This window comes from Talaromyces rugulosus, chromosome I (genome assembly GCF_013368755.1).
Source record: "Talaromyces rugulosus chromosome I, complete sequence".
Classification (NCBI taxonomy): Eukaryota; Fungi; Ascomycota; class Eurotiomycetes; order Eurotiales; family Trichocomaceae; genus Talaromyces; species Talaromyces rugulosus.
The window spans coordinates 4963807-4982473 of record NC_049561.1 but is presented as its reverse complement, the minus strand read 5'-3'; the positions used below and the strand labels follow the sequence as shown (position 1 = coordinate 4982473).

The window sequence follows — 18667 nt, the reverse complement described above, 5'->3', positions numbered from 1 at the left end:
GTGGGGGGTTTGTCTTTATTGGGCATATCATGACGAAGTTGGATCGGTATGTCTGAAATCCCTCCGTGATAATCCTTTGTCGAGTTGAGTCGCATCGCGTCGTCTCGCCTGATATCACTTTGCTCTGCGACCCTTTTATTGTTCCTGATTACCCGGGGTTAAGGGGGGAAATTCAGGGGAGAGGAAGACAAGCGATCGGGACAGATCTTTTGTTGCCTTTTTTTTATATCTCCCCTAAACTTGTTCCCCTGGATTTCATTCAGACCAGCGAAACACATGGCTGACTCCCCCTAGTCCTTAGTACTCGGATTTGATATTTGATACGCTATTCCCAGAGTCGACATAAGCCACCGTCATTGTTACCTCGCCCTCGTTACCAGTATTGTCCGGCTTTCCGGTAACAACAATCTTATTAGAGATTTTTGTCTTGATTTTGACCTTTTCCTCCTGTTGTTTGGATGCTACAGTTTGGTCATCGTTGTTGAAAAAAATGCCTTCCAAACAGAACAATGTTCCAAATTTGGATCTCACAGCGGCCAAGTCGAACAAGGACCAGAGGAACTCAGCATCGCAGAACGCTGATGGTTTAAAACCAGAGGCATCGCTCAGTCCCCTCTCTCCCCGATCTCCCAAATCCTCGCCGTCGTCCCCGCTGTCTATCACCAAGGGCTCGACCATCCGCTCCGTAGGGAGAAGCTCAACAACCGAAGCTACCATGACCACCCCGTTATCTCCCAGCCAAACCCCAGAACCTGCGACTCCCGGCTTGACTGCAATGCCCCAATACCCGCCTTCACCAAAGGACACCAAGCATAGCCGTGATGCGTCCCGGTCGTTCTTTTCCAACCTGAAAGCCTCCCGATCCTCCCACAAAATTAGCAGCTCGGATAGCTCTGGCTTCTCAGCAGATAACCGACCCAAGAGTCGCACCAGCTCTCGCGATCGTGAACGGCCGCGTCTGACGTTGCCGAAAAACGGTTCGACGCCAGACCTTTTGGAGTCGGCCAGTCGAGCGGGAAAAGAGGACACTTCAGATGATCAGAGCTGCTCGGCTATAGATGATGGTCGTAATGGGACCGAGCCTATTCAAGGGCCGCCGATGAAGAAAGGAAAACAGAGGTTTGCTAACCTGTTGTCTCGAACGCGCTCCGTCCGGGTGGATGATGGTTCTGCTCCCAGAAGCGCAGGGCTCCGTCGACCGTCCACTACAACGCTTCTTAAGGTGACCGAAACCAGGGAAGAGGTGACCGAGCTTCCCAGGTCAATAACCCCTTTGCGCCAAGACAGGAGCTTCACCGACGTGACGGAATCGACATCTCACCATCGTGTACCGACAGAGGTTCGTCCGCAAACCAGCCGACGAGATAGAGGACACCCGGCAATGGTCAGCTCGGCGTCTTTGAGCCAAGTGTCCGGGGCGTCTGCCGCGCTATTCAGCAACTTGAAGCATACTTCAAGTGGAGCCGCGGACCGGCTGGGCAAAGCCAGCAAGGGATTCCTCGGGAAGATCACCAGGAGCGGAAGCACCAATGAGCGCGAAATTCATCTAGACGACAACTACGTATGCTCCGTGATCAACCTCCCTCTGATCGAGCAGACTCGAAAGACGCGGATATCGAAGCGGCTGGAAGACTGCAAGGACAAGACCGAATTTTGGATGCCCGCGCTACCCTACCGCTGCATTGACTACCTGAATTACAAGGGATGCGAGGAAGAAGGTCTGTACCGAGTTCCTGGTAGCGGCAAAGAAGTCAAATACTGGCAGCGCCGATTTGACTCGGAAGGAGACATCAGCCTATTCGACGAGCCGGAATTATACGACATCAACACGATCGGCTCCATGTTCAAGGCCTGGCTCCGAGAGCTACCGGACGAGATCTTCCCCAAAGCAACACAGCAGATGATTGCCCAACAGTGCGAGGGGGCCACGACAGCGCCGCAACTGTTGAAGGACGAATTGTCCAAACTACCGCCTTACAATTATTACCTCCTCTTTGCGATCACTTGTCATTTGAATCTCCTCCACTCCTACGTCGACCAGAACAAAATGGACTACCGCAACCTGTGCATCTGCTTTCAGCCGAGCATGAAAATCGATGGATTTTGCTTCCAGTTCCTCGTCTGCGACTGGAAGAATTGCTGGCAGGGCTGCTGGACAGAAAAGGAATGGGTCAAGCAGGAGAAGGAATTACTACTCGCTAAGGCTGCAAGCAGTACGCAAGCTAGTAGCAACAGCACGAACGGAACTAAACGCTTTTCTCAACGCCCACTGCAATTACCGAGTTTTGTAGGTGCCGAGGACGACGACGGGCGGGCCATTTCGTCGTCTGGAAGCAGCCAGGCGGAACAACAATCGACAGACAGCAAATCTCAGTCGCAGTCGCAGTCGCAGTGGCAATCTCAGTCTCAATCCCCTTCTCCATCCCAGTCTTCATCTCAATCTCAATCCACAACACCCACCCTCAAACACCGACCCCCCAGACTCGACAGCCGGTCGAAACACGAGCGCAGCGTGTCGCAATTACCGGAGTTGGGACCTCCCTTGTCACCAATCAAAATCTGACGGCATTGACATTTATTCTTGCCATACTTTCTTCGTGTGTATACATTACCTTTTTTTTTGCTACTAGTCTTGGGGCGTTTTACTATGCATAGATTCTTGAGTTTGAGTATCTTGTAACCTGGTCATCCATACCCTCGATTTCTTGTCTGTCTCATCCAGCAACCTTTTTTTCTTCTTCTTGTTGTCTATCATTTATGTCTATCTTGTCTGTCCGTGTATTTTTTGGGCTCGGAGCCTACTTATCTCTTTTTTTTTGTCTGTTTTCTTTTATTTCAGCATCACACAGCGGCGTCCAGCGATTTGAGTATTCTCTTTTTTTTTCCTTTTGAAGAAACAATGACATACATACCTTGTGATATGTCGTCCTTCATTCTCTCTCTCCTTTTCCTCTCTCTATATTACATGCGTTATGTTTTATACGTAATACATAGTTATAGGTCTTGTGAACAGCAATTTCATTGTCGGCTACGTACATGTTAAAGTCGGACACGTTTCTTGCGCGATTTTCACCTTAAATGTAGATATTGTAATATTAACCTCGGCAATGCCATGGACCTACATAATGATAGCCAGTGACCCAGTTTTTTTTAAACTACTCAAATGTTCAAAAAAGAAGAAGGAATGCTAATATCGATATTCAAGAGTTCAGATACATATCACTCATAAATACTTATAAAAAAAATACTTTAAATACTTAACAATAGAAACAAAAGGTTTTATTCAATCTTACAACTTCGCCTTGGCACCCTCGACCAACTCCACACCAGCGCCCGAGATAGCAGGCTTGCCGGTCTCAACAACAATAGCCTGGAAGACAACAGAGTTGCCTTCCTTCCACAGACTCGTGCGCAGGGTCTGGCCAGGGAGAACAACACCGGCAAAACGGACCTTTAGACTCTTAAAGGCGCCGAATTTCTGGTAGACGTGCTTGCCGCAGATGCCGAGCGAGCAGAGGCCGTGCAAGATGGGTGTCTTGAAGCCGCCGACTTTGCTAAACTCGGGGTCAATGTGCAGCGGGTTGCGGTCTCCGTTGAGACGGTACAGCGCGGCTTGGTCTTCAGAGGTCTTCTCCTCAACGACAGCGTCGGGCTGGCGCTTCGGGGGTTGGTAGGCGGCAATGGCGCCCTTGGGGCGGGCTGCTGTCGGCTTGGGAGAGCCGCCGAAGCCTCCGCTGCCGCGGATGAAAATGGTGGATTCGTTGTAGAACAGGTCTTCGCCGGTTCGTGCGTCCTTGGTGGTGAATCCAGAGACAACAACGGCGGCGTTGCCCTTGTCAATCACGTCGACTAGCTTGGGGACGTTGATAGTCTTGGCTGCTGTCGGGATCGGGAACTTGCGGATCTCAAGGTACTGCTCGCCGTGAAGCAACATCATTGGCGAGAAGTTGGCAACAATGTCGTCCAGGTTGAACGGTGTCTGCGTGTTGAACCAGGGGACAACACCGAATGTGGGGAAAGGCTGGAAATCCTCGTTGTTCTCGTACACAAAGGGTAGGTCTGTTCGCTTAGCACCCAGACTGATGTTGTACAGGATGACATCGCGGTCGGTGTAGTCGAATGGAGTGCCCTCGGCTGTCAGGCTCTTGGCCTTTTCAATGTTGGCCAGGATACCTTCATTTCCGCTAGGGGCAGCTTCCTCTCCCTTGGATCTGTTGCTCATGTTGGCCATGATGCGCTCGGTGCCAGCCTGGGAATCCTCAGGGTGGTCGGCACGGCCGTCATCAAAGTCAATGATCCTCTTAAACTGAGCAGCGACTGCTTCGGGAGTCAGTTTGACGTCGATGGGGAATCCGTGACCACCGCTGCGTTGCCAGCGAGTGCTGGCGAACCAACCACTGCCAACTTCGTAGAGACCCTTGGTGCCAGCTCCAGGGACGGCGTCGGAGGAAAGGGCAGCGACAAGAGGGGCAACATATTCAGGCTTGAAGGCTTGGACCATCTCCTCGGGCATGATAGACCGTGTCATGTTGGTACCAGCGTTAGGAGCAATAGTGTTCACTTTAATGTTATACTTGGCACCTTCAAGAGCCAAAGCACGGGAGAATCCCAGAATACCAAGCTTGGCAGCAGCGTAGTTGGCTTGGCCAAAGTTGCCGTAGATACCACTGGTGCTGGTGGTGTTGACCACACGACCATACTTCTGCTTCAGGAAGTAGGGCCAGGCAGCCTTGGTCACCTTGTAGGTACCGCGAAGGTGGACGTTGACCACTTGGTTCCAAAGCTTGTCATCCATGTTGGTGAAAGCTTTGTCACGAAGGATACCGGCATTGTTGATCACAATATCGATACGTCCATAGGCATCGATAGCGGCCTTGACCACAGCGTCACCATCTTCGGCTGATGCCTTGTTTCCAACAGCCTTGCCACCAGCCTTGATGATCTCCTGGACCACGGGCTCTGGGTCAGCAAGATCGTTAACAACAACCGAGGCACCGAGTTTAGCAAAGAGGAGACAGTATGCGCGTCCAAGACTAGAAGTAGAAGGTAATTAGCAACCAATAAGCTGGAAGAGACAAAAGGCAGTCCTTACCCAGCTCCACCGCCAGTAACCAAAGCCACACGACCCTTGAAGTCAAGATCAGCGGCAGTGGGGTTAGGAGGAAGTTGTTGAGCTTCTTCCAACAGTGTCATGAAATCGGCAGGGCCGGTGGGATGGCTAGGCTTAGAGAAGTCTTCAACATCATTCCACTTGGCCAAAATGGACTGTGGGGTCAATGAAGAATCGGTCTTGAGCAGAGCACCCTTGGCACGCTCCCATCGCAACTTGGCGATGTGGCCACCGCCGACCTCAAAGATGCTACCGGACTCGGATGTGTTGGATGAATGGACGAGAACTGCGACGAGCGGAACAACCCACTCGGGCTTCAATTGCTCGAGGACCTCGGGGGGCATGACAGTGGCGGTCATTCGGCTGGCGGCTATAAGTTGTTAGCATCTGATGACAGGTGTAGTCTTCCTCGCGGTGCAGCTTACCAATGGGAGCAATGACGTTGGCAATAATGTTGTACTTGGCACCCTCTTTGGCGAGGGTTTCGGTGAAACCGACCTGGCTCAGCTTGGCAGCTGTCTAACGTCAGTATCGTTATTTTAATCTAATCCGCGAGTCATTCTTACCAGAGTAGTTGGCCTGGCCGAAGCTGCCAAACAATCCTGCGGCGGAAGCGGTGTTGATGACACGGCCAAACTTTTGCTTGCGGAAGTGAGGCCAAGCTGCGCGGGCGCACTGTACGTGATATTCAAGTCAGACAGGCTACTAAACTCTTGTCCCACGGCTCCAACGTACCTTGTAAGCACCATAAATGTGAACTCTGTTGATCAGATCCCAGTCCTGATCTTTCATGTTTTTGAAGGAGATGTCACGCAGGATACCGGCGTTGTTGATGAGGATGTCGATTCGGCCAAAGGTCTTGATAGCGGTGTCGATAATGGCCTCGCCATTCTCGACGCTGTCGTAGTTGGCGACGGCCTTGCCGCCGGCCTTGCGAATCTCGTCGACGACGACATCGGCAGCCTGCCAACGTCAGTGTCTTGCTTTTGTGGTGTCGGGAGGGAGCGACTCACCTTACTCGACTGGCCTTCGCCCTTGTGAGAGCCACCGAGATCGTTGACAACGACGTTGGCACCCCGGGAGCCGAAGAACAGAGCATATGCCTTTCCCAAGCCGCCGCCAGCGCCAGTGACCACAACGGTCTGGTTATCGTACCGCAGCTCGGACATGGTGAAGAGAGTCGAACGCCGCTTGAGTAACAAAATCCGCGACAATCAGTGAGCAGCAAAGATGGCAGCGGTTATTGAGGAAGGGTTCAGAAAGGAAAAGGAAGTGCGGAGTGATAAATAGGAAGATGACAACTGCAACATTGAACTTGCTCGGCTGGCGGCGCTGCTGGACCTCGGCTCGCCTCGGCGAATGGGGAGCCGCCGCCTGGGCCCCATCGGAACCGTCGATTTCTCACATGCCGAAGGCGCTACGTCATGCTCTCCCCACACCTTCATGTGATTTTATCTTTTATTTTTAGAAGATATATGCAACTGTAATAACTTTTATGATAATTTTTGCTAATAAATTACGGTACTATAGGGGAGCCTTATATTATGATGATGCCGACTGACGGTTTGCCCAAAGGTAGTCGATATCACATAGTCAACAGGTTTAACGCCGACTAACATGAAGAAATGTCACCCCTAAGACTATCTTTTCGAATATCTTCCATCTCCAACTCTGCCTGTGCCGTTTTCCAGGTCTCGTTGTGTCTTAGTTTGTCGTTTATTTCTGAGGCGCGGGCACAGTAGAGAAGAAAGCTTGGCATGAGTCTGTCGAGACTCGCTTTTTTTCTTCCTATCTTTAGTACCTGGCGCCTTATTCTGAGCAGATCCTGGATGTGAGGCGGAGGGGGAAATGCATTTCCAGATTTTCTTGACGTATTCTGGTAGTCCAAAACACATCCAGAAGAGGCTGATTATGGCAATAAGAGTAACCATCATCGTAATCACTAGACCAGTAAACGTCAGCGTATTTGTCTGTTCGGTTTATATACCGATGGCATGATACCTTCTACTTCGAGGACCCAGGCAGGGGTATAGCTCTCGCCCAACCCCAGCCCTCGGATTGGGAGGGCTAATAGCTGTCCAATAAAAGACAGGGGCAGCTAATCCAGTCAGCATTATTGGATCCAAGCGAAAGATACCCAGGACTTATCAGGGGATGTAGGGCTTACAAAACAGACAGTGATAGCCGTGAAGACGAATAAAACGCGAGACTGCCTTGATTCCTCCTGCGCGTCATCAATAATCGATTCCCTTTGCCAGATGTCAAGAAGTGTAATAAGCTGGCCGCATTGTCAGTCAACACACGACTATATCAGCAAGTCACGCACCGAATTCCGAACGCTGCTCGCGTTCTGCTCTAGCCGTGTAAATCGTTCCAGTGGATAGTGGACGTAATTGGTCTCGTGGATAACGTTGGCAGACCCATCCAGTTTGGATCTCCATCGTAGGATATTTTTCATGGCAACCGACTGGTCATTTAACACTCTCTTAATAATACCAATCTCATCTATAACGTCGCTAATCTTCTTGAGTAGGCCTGCGCCGTTCTGGACTTCAGGATGGATGTTCTTGTTTGATGAGCCCACCAACTTCTCGAATCTTTCGTAGCATTTGGTGACTTCGTTGGACTATACTGCCTTAGCAATGGTTAGGGTTGGAGTTTAATGATCATAACCTACCACACCTGCAATAGCATAATCGAATGCGTCGAAGGTTGTGTAGCCCCTCCCTTCGGACACATACCATGAGTCTTCGATGTAATTAATACAAGTGTCCGCTATCTTGACAATAACATCTTCTACCGTTGCAGCGAACTGCAGTTCGTTTCGGACTTTATCAAACATGGACTGGCCATAGCGTGAATCCCATCTTTCTGGGAATGCTGAAATGATGGTACCTGGAAAGATGTCAGCAGGCTCTGGTAGAAAGTAACCCCGATTAGACGCAACTGACGCTCGTCAATTTTCCAAAGCCAGAGCTGAGGGACCATCAGCATTTGTGGGCTGATCAGATTCTTCTCCCGGTCAGTACTGGCTGAATGCGCCGCTAGTTTTGCGTTTTTGATCATGTGGCGTGGCGAGTCTGTCATCGCACCCTCCCTGTTTTCGGGTTTTGGAAGCATTGAACCGTGTCTAATGTGGAATGGCTTTAGTCCCGGCGTCGATGATCCCGACTCAGCAATCGTCTTCTGGCCGTCCAAATACACAGTGAGAACCTGACCCTGGTCTCGGCTTTCCAAATCATTATCCTCCAGAAAGTCATAACTTGACTCATCCAGTGTACGGGGCGAGTGTAGCTTGCAACAAGAGTCTCTGTAGCTGTACTTCAATTCCTTCATTGCTTGGATGTGCTTTTGGTGATTACTATCCTCCTTTCTCCCCATTCCGACCTCAGCTTTCAAGCGTGCCTTCTCGTTAATGCTATAGTCCACGTCAATCAAAGGCAGCTATCTCGTCAGAACATTGCATGCTCTTTAGGGGATCGATGTGTTGACTTACAGCTAATGAGACTCTGTAGGGTATCTGTTTTTCTACGCTATGTTCGATCTTTGTCCAAGTGTTACAAACCCCATAGGTTATGACTGTACAACATCTCGCGACATTGAGAAGGTCTTACCACAAAACCAGGCTGCCTATAGCCTGTTACTAGCCCAGTTTCATTGAATGTTTCCACGATAAACCGCTTAATGTCAGCGCTGTCGGACAAATTTGTCTCACTCGGATTAATGTGCGCGTTAAATCTACAGATAGCGTCAATCAGGTGCTACATCGAGGTCAGACTTCCACTAGAATTCTATACGAGCTCGGGTCCCTTACATCTACCCATAGCTTCTAATCACATGTTAATATCCACGAGTAGTGTAAAGCAGGGAATGACATACGATTGTGAATGGCAGGTGAATCCACCTAAAACCACTAGACGTGTCCAGAATTCCTTTCAAAAGGGCGTCATCGTATAACATATCATACACTGTGGGCGAATATGTAGCCTTGGTTAGCTGGCCGAGCGTCACTTGCTTCGGTGCAGAGTTTTCATCGCCCGCTTCTGCTGGTAGATAGCAATCAACACACGATTCATGAGAGTCGTCATGCACGGACGCTTCGGGTGTTTTCTTAGAGTCTTGCTGCGTTCTGAGATACCAGATTGAACCTCGGAATTTCGCACAAACTTCCCTACGTTTGGCGTCCGGTTCAAAAGGCCGAGCCGGTTGATACAGCAACCGGGGTTTTGGCTTGTGGATGGTTCTTGACTCTCTAAACAGAGCATCAAATTCATCCAATCCCTTATCCTCTGCAATTTTTTTTGGTGTCAACCCAAATTGGTCAACGGCGGTTGAATCTCCTCCAGCACGATATAGACTTTCGGCTAAAGGGTAGTCGCGGTTTTTAGTAGCTATATGGAGAGGGGTATCCCCCTCGTCGTCTTGGGCGTTAGGATCTGCTCCGGCTGCAAGCAGACGATTGACTATTTGCCACTCGCCTTTGTGGACCATGTGAAGAGGGGCGTTTCCATGATGGTCTTTGGAGTTGGGATCTGCTCTAGCTGTTAGAAGCTTGGAAATCACCTCCACAGCCGTCGTGGGGAAGTCCTGAAACAAATTCAACGCCAGGTATATTGGTGCTCCGACTTCGGGAACTGTTGCATTGACTTCCGCGCCGGCGTCAATGAGTCTATTCGCATTCTCTGCTGCGTGGTTTGCCACGGCCCGATGGAGAGGTAGCCATTGGCGTGCATCTCTCAAATTGACATTAGCGCCATGGTGAATCATAGCTGTGACGATCTTGGGTGCGTTCTCAGATCTCGAAGCAGCTGCTATATGCAGAGCCGTCTCGCCCTTGAGGTTTCTCCCATTCGCGTCGAGCTTGAGGGAGAAAAGGAGGTTGACAATAGGTAAGGAGTTTTGCTCTGCTGCTTGATGTAGAAGACAGTGTTGTTCGACCAGTTCACGTTGACGGTCTTCACCGAGGTGTGCCAGCCTGCTAAAACCTTCCTGAAAACTGTCTTCGTTTCCCCAGAGGATGTCGTCCTCCATCTGAAGGAGAACGGCCTGAGCTAGATTCCAAATTAGCCCACGGCAAGGTGCTCAGAGGACCAATTATTCCCTTACGTCTATTAGAAATTCTTCTGTTCATACTTGTTACGGATAATTGAGCTGGAATGCAAGGCAAAGAAAAGGGAGTATCGACGACAGGTTGCCCAAGCTCAACGATGATTCTAACCTGTGCAGACGGTTATATTGACGTACAAAGCCGGGATCAGCCCATCACTACGAATGATAGAACCTTCAACTCTAATATAATCTGGTCAGGTTGATCGCCACGCAGTTTGAGATGCTATCCATGGATTGCAACCGAACGCCAGATATCGTACCGAGGAAGCAGCAACCTTGGAACCCGCAACCGTCGCGATTCTCGCCCGGTATCCAATGACCCCGATCAAGTCTACATGATACTGCACGGCTGTGATGGAATAATGAAATGACTGGTTCAAGGAGAGGTCACGGTTGTGAGATCCTCGGCCCAAAAAGATATTTTCAGCGACAGTCCAAAATCAGCTCTATATCAAGTTATAACACACCGACCCCCACGACCATTATTTCCAGCTGCCCACCGCTTTATTTTATCTCTGAGAGATACTTTGAGATGCTCAATACATCTACGCAGCTACTATGTCTGCCAGATCTGGATTCCAGCTGGACCCCACTGTTGCTGACTGTGGCCTGGTGGCTGAACTTGCGCTGAACGTCTACCAGTCATGCAAAACGTCAGCGGATGATTTCCAGCGCATGTCCGATGACATGTCCAGTCTTTATATGACGCTTCGAGATATCCGGGAGGACCTCACGCAGGACGAATCAGGCTTGAGCCACACCGGCGCCGACTCTCTAAAAGAGAAGCTGAACAGTGTACACGATGCTCTGAAGTGCGTCGAGGCGGAACTGCAGAAATACGACAGATTGACGCTCCGCTCGCGCGAGAGGTGGGAGTTCCTCAAAGAAGTGTGGAATAATACTGGCGAGGCCCATACTCAGATCGTTAGCACAACAACTTCATTGCGCTACCTCGAAAAGAAGATGTCTATGTAAGTTAAAAAGCAATGAAAATCCGCAAATGACACTGCCTAGAGGAGTCTGACAAGCCCCTGCTATAGGACCTCCAATACAGCTCTAGAGAAGCTAATACTGAAATATCTACGGGAAGTCCGGGATGGCCTCCACGAGGATTCTGTGATGAACCTGGTGCCGACGGACATGCCATCGAAGCAGCAGCAATGGGAGGATTTCAAGAAGGAGCTTCAAAAAGGCGTGCGTGTGTCACCCGCTGTAGTCGATGACCACTGGGACTTTATCTGCGCGGTTGTCCGTCGCGCGAAGGAAACTGGTGATTATGACCTTGACATACCCGAGGGGTCTGGGGCCGATCTTCCGCCGATGGAGATGGAGAATGTTGAAAGAGACTTGGAGATCAGGGCTATAGACATGGACAAACTGCGTAAGAAAGGCCACCATGTCGACAGCAAGAAGACTTCACCTATCGTCTCGCTCGGCCTTCGTGCCTTACGTCTTGTCTCAGACGAACGCCTAATTGTGGCTGCGGATGAAGGAGACTTGGAACGTGTCAAAACGCTAATTCATCGCCGCGCAAACGTCAATGCTTCGGACAAATGGCGCTGGACAGCGCTGCATATGGCAGCTTATGGTGGATACAATGAGATTGCCAAGGAACTGATCGCAGCTGGGGCAGACCTCACGGCCATGACTGTGGATGGGGAGACTCCACTCAAGTTGGCCGAAACAAACAGACACGTAGACGTCGTTTGCACCATCTCAGACAGAGTCGATGAATTACGTGAACAGGCAGCACGCCAAACAGCTCGCTGAACCTTGGGTTCAAGGCCAACCAGTTTCTAGGTAGCAGGTCTGTCTCAGTTTTTGGTGGCGATGTCACAGCTATGGCTAGCAAGTTCTGGACAGATGGGAACCGAGGAATAGAGACGCACTCGTGTACATGGTTGTTGGACGTTTTGTTCCGCGAAGATCTCCCCACATGCTGTCTACTTGGAGTGATAGCAAACACAAGCCCCACCTATTGGAGTTGATTTGCACCTGTCCTCCAGGGCAAAGGCCTCCAAATCTATGTGCACAGCGTTTCAGCTATCGCAGACATGATGATATGAAAAGGCTAAATTTGATTCACCTAAAAACTTGGGAAAGTATGACCACACGGAACGAATTTCAAACAGTTACTGCCTGTCCCGGGAGACACTGTGTCATAATTAGATCACCGGGACTTTCACACCTTTCCAGGTTCGAGGCGCGATAATCATACTGTCTCGTGACGATTTACGCATGGAGTTCGGATCTCAGTAGTTGCAATCCATTAAATTTTTAATCTTAATTTGGGGTGGCTTAGGTATCACCCGACTGTGGTACCATATTTCACCTACCTGTGCTGGAAGCAGGATCTCCCAACATGCTCACGGTACTACCAGGCCTATGGTACTCCGTATCTTTGTAGCTTCAACTGAGGCGATCTGATTGGCGATGTCGTATCCGTGGGCGGAGTAGATTCTTCAAAGAGGCTGTGCGGTCTCTTTGTCCAGCAGACAGGCAAATATTTGCCTACCATATGTTGTAGGACAAGGTCTACTGAATCTCGCCGTTGATTAGCCTAGCCTGGGTACCAGTCCTGATTGGGGTAATTTGGTAACATTCTAACTGATCTCAGGGGGTTGGTGTGGGCATGAACTTCGATGGTCCGTTGCTAGTATTGTAGAGAATTTCTGGAGTTGAGAATACAGCAACAGTCACTTTGAACTGTCGGGTTTATGAGGAGTCTCTTAATGGCAGTCTCGGTGGTATTTCAAAATCAGACTCCTGAGCTAGTGAAGATTCTGGGTCAGGAAGTGGCTTGGGCGTTTACTTATTATTCCCAATTGATCGTTTACCCTTATTCAAAACCTAATGTGTATAATAAGTTCACGGTACTAGTTTAGCTGATCCCGCCTCAGAGACCCGAGATAGAAGAACCCTAACGCATTCCCAGCATAGAAAACGAACCTGGGTGGGACTGTAGGCCCGAAACCCATTGAGGTCGCAGAGTCACTCGTACTCCACAGATTGCATTCATGATTTTCGGGAGAGAATCAAGGTACGAGGAGCCCCTCACGGGCATTCCCTAATACATATGTACCAACTGCACGTCATGTTGGGGCCTGTGCCTGATGCAATTTGATCTGGGTAGATGAGACTTCAAATTTCCACGTGGGTCTTTGAAGTATTCTATATCGCCGTGAAGATATATATTATCTTGTGGGAAAGGCAGTTAAGAAATTGTTCGACTTGGTCTAGATCAAACATTATTCCTGCCCGTCCGCCACTGAACCAACCAGCTCAGTGGATGATTTTCTCCATTTGTAAACTAAAGCACCAGCAAGCAATCGAGTGGCTGCAATCAGCCAGGCGCTTAATTCTATGCCTAGTCATCAACCTGGTATGTGCATACGCCGTGCGGGTTCAGTTACCATGCAGCTCTTTATCAGTCGGTGGGGGGTAAGTAAGCTCTGTATACCCCCCAAAATTTCACATCAGTCTGCTCATAATCCTCCCAAGGCTGCTCAATATCCACAATGCCTTCTAGTCTTACATCGTTTCTGATAGAGCAGATAATCTATATTTGATGTCTCAGTTCGATAGAAACCGACATAACATTTGAACTGAATATGAAAAAAAATTGTACACAATTGGAGGAAGGGTACTATACAAGGATCAACTTGGTGAACGCTTCAATATTCGGTGTGGCCGACATCTGGAAATAAATTACTAATTTTATTCAAATTTGATAGGTCTGATCTCTTTCAAATGTTAGCTGTGGTGTCCACATCACTATCAATGATATATTTACCATTGTCATGAGTTTGCGGTCATTGGAGACAATAGCGGTTTATGGTTTGTATTTTTAGCTACATTCCCATCTATATTATCATTATAGCGTAGTAGTTCCTTTTAATCAAAGGAAAAGCACATGTAGCTAACCAACCAAAGGCTATTCATTCATGCCTTACCCAATGTCCGCTCTTCCCCCCTTTCTTCTCTAGTAGCCGCACAGCCCCAATCACCATCCCCTTATCCACAGCCTTGAGCATATCATATACCGTCAATGACGCCCCCGTCACTGCCGTCATCGCCTCCATCTCTACGCCGGTGCGCCCAAGACAGCTGACCGTCGCTACAATCTGCATGGAGCCGTGACTGGCCGGGTACTGCGCATCCGGTCCAGCGAGCTCCACGCTAACCTCGACGCCTGTGATTCCAATGCCCGGATGACAGAGCGGGACGATATTCGGCGTCTGTTTGGCCGCCATGATCCCGGCAATACGCGCGACGCTGAACACGTCCCCTTTGTGTGTGTACTCTCCGTTCCGGAGGAGTTCCCAGGGCCGTTGGTTTGAGAACATGACATGGCAGGCAGCGGTTGCCTGCCGTTTGGTCTCGGGTTTCGCAGTGATCTGTGTCATGTGCACAGTCTTGGATGGTGTGAGATGGGGAAGGTCTGGGTCAGAGGCTGTAGGGAGGGATGGTTGTACCTCATCCAGGGCCTGTGGATCTTTTGGAGCGCGCCCCATATGGTACAGACGAGCGTGGATAGGAGATTGTGAGAGGAAAGATAGGGGTGCTCCAGACCATGAACCGGAACCTTTTCTGCTTGTACAAAGTGGCAGTCCTGACCTCAGGTAGGAAGGTGGTAGATTATCTAGTTCACTATCAGCGGGTCCAAGTATCCAGAGTCAACATTACTTTCATAGGTACATATCAAATCATACCCAACAACAAAGACAGGCACCCAGAGCATACATATCATAAGTCATTTCCAGAGAGGATGTGCTTACCCACCGATCAGGATCATAGGCCGGTTCTTCATGTTCTCCAACTGGCCCATGCCGGCATGTTTGGCCTTCTTGTGCTTCACGGCCATACCGATAAGATCGAGGAGTTCCCGTTCCCGGTCATTCTGGATACTAGCTGCATCGTGCACCGTCTCCATCAGCCGCAGGCTGTTCATTGCGTCCTCATCGATAGGCTGCCCGTCGTTCTCCTTGCGGATGATATCCCGCAACGACACTTCGGCGTTCCCAAAGAGACACACTTTTAGATTGCCATCACCAGTGATACGCAGCCGGTTACAGGAACCACAGAAGTTGTGCGTCATACTAGTAATAAACCCCACACGACCTTTGAATCCCGGGATCTGGTATGTCTTGCTAGTATCGTTCTTGTGACCAGTGACTTTCTCGAGTGTGGGATACTTCTCCTGGATCATGGCTAGCATCTCTTGATATGAAAACATCTTCTTCTGATTCCACTTGTTCCCGCCAAAAGGCATATACTCAATAAACCGCACTTCAATTGGTTTATCACGACCCAATTCCACAAACGGGAGGATCTCATGATCATTCATCCCGCGCATCACAACACAGTTGATCTTCAGCTTAATCCCTGCACCGGCTTCGTTCAGTTCCAAAATCCGATCAATGCTCTTCATAACAGCCTCAAAACCTTTACGCCGCGTCATAATCTGGAACTGGAACGGATCTAGCGTGTCGAGGCTAAGGTTGACCCCTGTTAGCCCAGCCTCAACCATAGGGTCGAGTTTTCGATGTAACGAGATGCCATTAGTGGTCAGACACAGCTCCCGTAGTCCGTGCCGTTGTAGTTTGCCAATATCCCGCATCAACGATACAATGTCCTTGCGAACTGTAGGTTCGCCGCCCGTCAAGCGGATCTTCGTCACACCCTGGGATACGAATAGAGATGAAAGATACACAATTTCTGGGGAGGTGAGTAGGCGTGCGGGCGGCGACAGCTCCACACCTTCCTCTGGCATGCAATAGAGACACCGGAGGTTGCACCGCTCTGTCACGCTGATCCGGAGGTAATCATGTTGGCGGTTGAAGGTGTCGGTAAGGAAAGCCGAGAAGGGCTTTGCGGACTGGATTTTGGCGCGTCTAGGTGTTGTTGGCTCCTGGACTGGAGGAGAGAGGTCAATGGACGAGCTGGTGGCTTGGTTGCTCTGCAGTCGAGTCGACGCAGGTGTAGTCAGGGCCCGACCCCAGGATCGGCGTGGGATCCAGATCCGCTTGCAAATAATACTGGCCATCAGCAGATGTTCTGTTCACAAAGAAGTTTACAAAGATGAAATCGAGCAAGAGCAACGAGGGGCAGCGCGTCCTGTTCGAGACCCTTGATATGTTGGGCGGCTGAGTCATCATATCGCTACGACCTTTGGATGGAGCCCCTCACTGGCTAGCTTAGTTGTTCCTCTTCAGAACTAGCCCATAAAGTATTGTAGGTAGGAGTGGTGTGTATTTTTGAATTTTAGGATCGAGATACAGTATTTCGTAATAATGTCAAGGTTTTTTGTCGTTACAAAATGCATACCACTAGCGTACCAACAATACTGTAGTACAAAACTAGCTAATAAAAAGCTAGGAAATTGTTACTTTTAGCCCCACATGATTTATATCCCTTGCATGCACTACGTAATCGAGTTTTATATGTTGAATGTAAGCACAATTTTGACCGTTGGCCCTCTGATTTCCTCCCTATAAGTTTCCTTTCCGCCAAATCAATCTGATAACTCATGGAAGCATATACATCTTGAATAATTGAATATCCGTACATGAACATAGCTTTATGTTGAAATGTTCCGTTTAACGTTACTGTTGTGTCTGCTCTTGGCTTCATTGATCTGATAACAGCATTACTAGAAGAAGCTGGTGCCGCAACAGTGGTAGGAGCAAATACGCTCCAAAATAGAAGCTCCAACACAGGAAGCAGAACCTATGAAGCCGCAATAGCATAGGATTTGGTAAAACTTGCGATGGGCTATATTCTGATTTTAGATAACATATGCCTGTTCATAACTGATTAATACCTTGCCAGAGAATAATCATATTCTTGCTTGGAAGAATTGCTCCACAGAGAAGGCGATGTTAAAAAGATCGAACTGGAACCTTATTTAAGATGCACTCAACTTCCCATCACATTATCTCACGCAGATCCTGTCTTTGACAACGAGTTCAGTTCCGTCCTCGAACTAAACGCACCAGCACTCGTACGCACAAGTCGCAGGCCGAAGACAAGCATAATCAAGGCGGTCAGAAGCCCAAGGACACCCAAAGTCACCATGGCACCAATTACACCTGCGACCGGAAGACTCATTCCCTCGTTGAAAGACGACGATGAACCCGAGGACGGGTCGGTAGTAGTTGAGGAGGCGCAGATGCCTGTGCTGTTTCCACACACTTGGCACCATTGCTGTTGAGACGTAAGAGCAAAGCGGTTTGTGCTCTCAACGAACTGCGTCCAGGGGAGCTCTATCGTAGACTGGCCAAATAGTGGATAGGCCTGCAGCTGTGTCGAGTTATTGATCGTTCCATTATTGAACACGAAACGCACACTGATGTCTGATTCGGAAGGCATGTCAGTGCCGGTAGTGTTTGTGATTAGCTCCCATGCCATTGAAGAACAGTAATCAGGAATTCCAGTAAAATTCACATCATCTGAAGTGAGTCTAGCGAGACCAAAATAGGATAGGAAAGTTGCGTAGGAGCCAAATTGGATATTCAGCTTGGATTTGCCGCCAGATGCGATTGTTTGGTTGAGGCTTGCCAGAACCTGGCCTGCGAGGGTCATGCCAGCCACAGCCCGAATCGTATCAGTGTTGTTGTAGGCGAGGTTGAATTCGTGCGTGTTAGCCAGAACCAAAAGCTGTTGCATGGTTTGGTCATTGATTAGATCCGAGTTAGGCAAACTGCTAGTCGAGTTGTGGATTAAGGCGACATGCAGCATGTCCCAGATGCCGAACGCATTCTTAAAGTTTATCTGGCTAGGCGTGTATGTCTGGTTGAGGACAGGCTCGAGAGACTGGTACAGGTCGTTTGTGGATGATAGCAAGTCGCTATACAAGGACGAGTAGAAGAAGTTGTTACTACTCACATCGGCGGCGTTGCAGAGGGTCGTGCTTTGTAGCCATGGATTGTCCTCACTGCCAGCGCCGCTTTGGACGTCCCCAATAGGAATGAGTTGGTAGCCGCTCAGCGGAGCGTCGATTGTAGATCCATTCCGGAGTGTCTCATTAGCACTTGAACCCGCTGCAGGGTACAGGCCCTGCAGAAAGGCTTGTCCTGATAGTTGGATGACCGTGTCCTGTGGTGCAGAAGCTGTGATCTGGGCGAGATTGACCAGGTCGGTACTGATGCCCTCAATTTGATTCGAGGAGCCGGGGAGAATGTACCGGTCACGGAAAACAGTGCCAGCCACGTACTCTTCGTTATAACCCAGATACGTCAACTTAGTCGGTGGCAGCTCCTTGGCGGTGCGATCTCCATGGCGCTGGAAAAGATATGCGCCCAGGACTCGCTCCGCATTGGCAAGATCTGCTAGAGGCAGAGCAACTGCCAGGAACGCCGCGAGGATAGTCATTATATGTCGATTCGTCTGTAGAGACTCTTCTGCTAGATAAGTGAATAAATTCTGGGATGTTTGGGCTAAATAGGT

General features: G+C 49.5%; 7 protein-coding genes across 7 annotated transcripts; 2 read left to right on the top strand and 5 right to left on the bottom strand.

Annotated features, from left to right (window-relative positions):
- Positions 1–490: 490 nt before the first annotated feature.
- TRUGW13939_01701 (uncharacterized protein) lies at positions 491–2563 on the top strand (the record flags this gene model as incomplete). The annotated part of the gene is made up of 1 exon (XM_035484899.1): positions 491–2563. One exon carries the CDS (start codon positions 491–493, stop codon positions 2561–2563), a length of 2073 nt encoding a protein of 690 aa, XP_035340792.1.
- Positions 2564–3289: 726 nt separating this feature from the next.
- On the bottom strand, positions 3290–6279 carry TRUGW13939_01700 (uncharacterized protein; the record flags this gene model as incomplete). The annotated part of the gene is made up of 6 exons (XM_035484898.1): positions 3290–5033; positions 5093–5480; positions 5536–5625; positions 5677–5785; positions 5846–6073; positions 6124–6279. The coding sequence occupies 6 exons, from the start codon at positions 6277–6279 to the stop codon at positions 3290–3292; spliced, it is 2715 nt and encodes a 904-aa protein (XP_035340791.1).
- Positions 6280–6750: 471 nt separating this feature from the next.
- On the bottom strand, positions 6751–10241 carry TRUGW13939_01699 (uncharacterized protein; the record flags this gene model as incomplete). Its single annotated transcript, XM_035484897.1, has 12 exons — positions 6751–7052; positions 7112–7208; positions 7278–7388; positions 7437–7736; positions 7788–8005; positions 8062–8554; positions 8607–8654; positions 8725–8871; positions 8925–8936; positions 8990–9156; positions 9469–10161; positions 10217–10241. 12 exons carry the CDS (start codon positions 10239–10241, stop codon positions 6751–6753), a joined length of 2613 nt encoding a protein of 870 aa, XP_035340790.1.
- Positions 10242–10777: 536 nt separating this feature from the next.
- Positions 10778–11989, top strand: TRUGW13939_01698 (uncharacterized protein; the record flags this gene model as incomplete). The annotated part of the gene is made up of 2 exons (XM_035484896.1): positions 10778–11190; positions 11260–11989. The coding sequence occupies 2 exons, from the start codon at positions 10778–10780 to the stop codon at positions 11987–11989; spliced, it is 1143 nt and encodes a 380-aa protein (XP_035340789.1).
- A 2168-nt stretch (positions 11990–14157) lies between these two features.
- Positions 14158–14733, bottom strand: TRUGW13939_01697 (uncharacterized protein; the record flags this gene model as incomplete). Its single annotated transcript, XM_035484895.1, has 1 exon — positions 14158–14733. One exon carries the CDS (start codon positions 14731–14733, stop codon positions 14158–14160), a length of 576 nt encoding a protein of 191 aa, XP_035340788.1.
- A 260-nt stretch (positions 14734–14993) lies between these two features.
- On the bottom strand, positions 14994–16265 carry TRUGW13939_01696 (uncharacterized protein; the record flags this gene model as incomplete). The annotated part of the gene is made up of 1 exon (XM_035484894.1): positions 14994–16265. One exon carries the CDS (start codon positions 16263–16265, stop codon positions 14994–14996), a length of 1272 nt encoding a protein of 423 aa, XP_035340787.1.
- An 893-nt stretch (positions 16266–17158) lies between these two features.
- Positions 17159–18592, bottom strand: TRUGW13939_01695 (uncharacterized protein; the record flags this gene model as incomplete). Its single annotated transcript, XM_035484893.1, has 1 exon — positions 17159–18592. One exon carries the CDS (start codon positions 18590–18592, stop codon positions 17159–17161), a length of 1434 nt encoding a protein of 477 aa, XP_035340786.1.
- Positions 18593–18667: the final 75 nt, after the last annotated feature.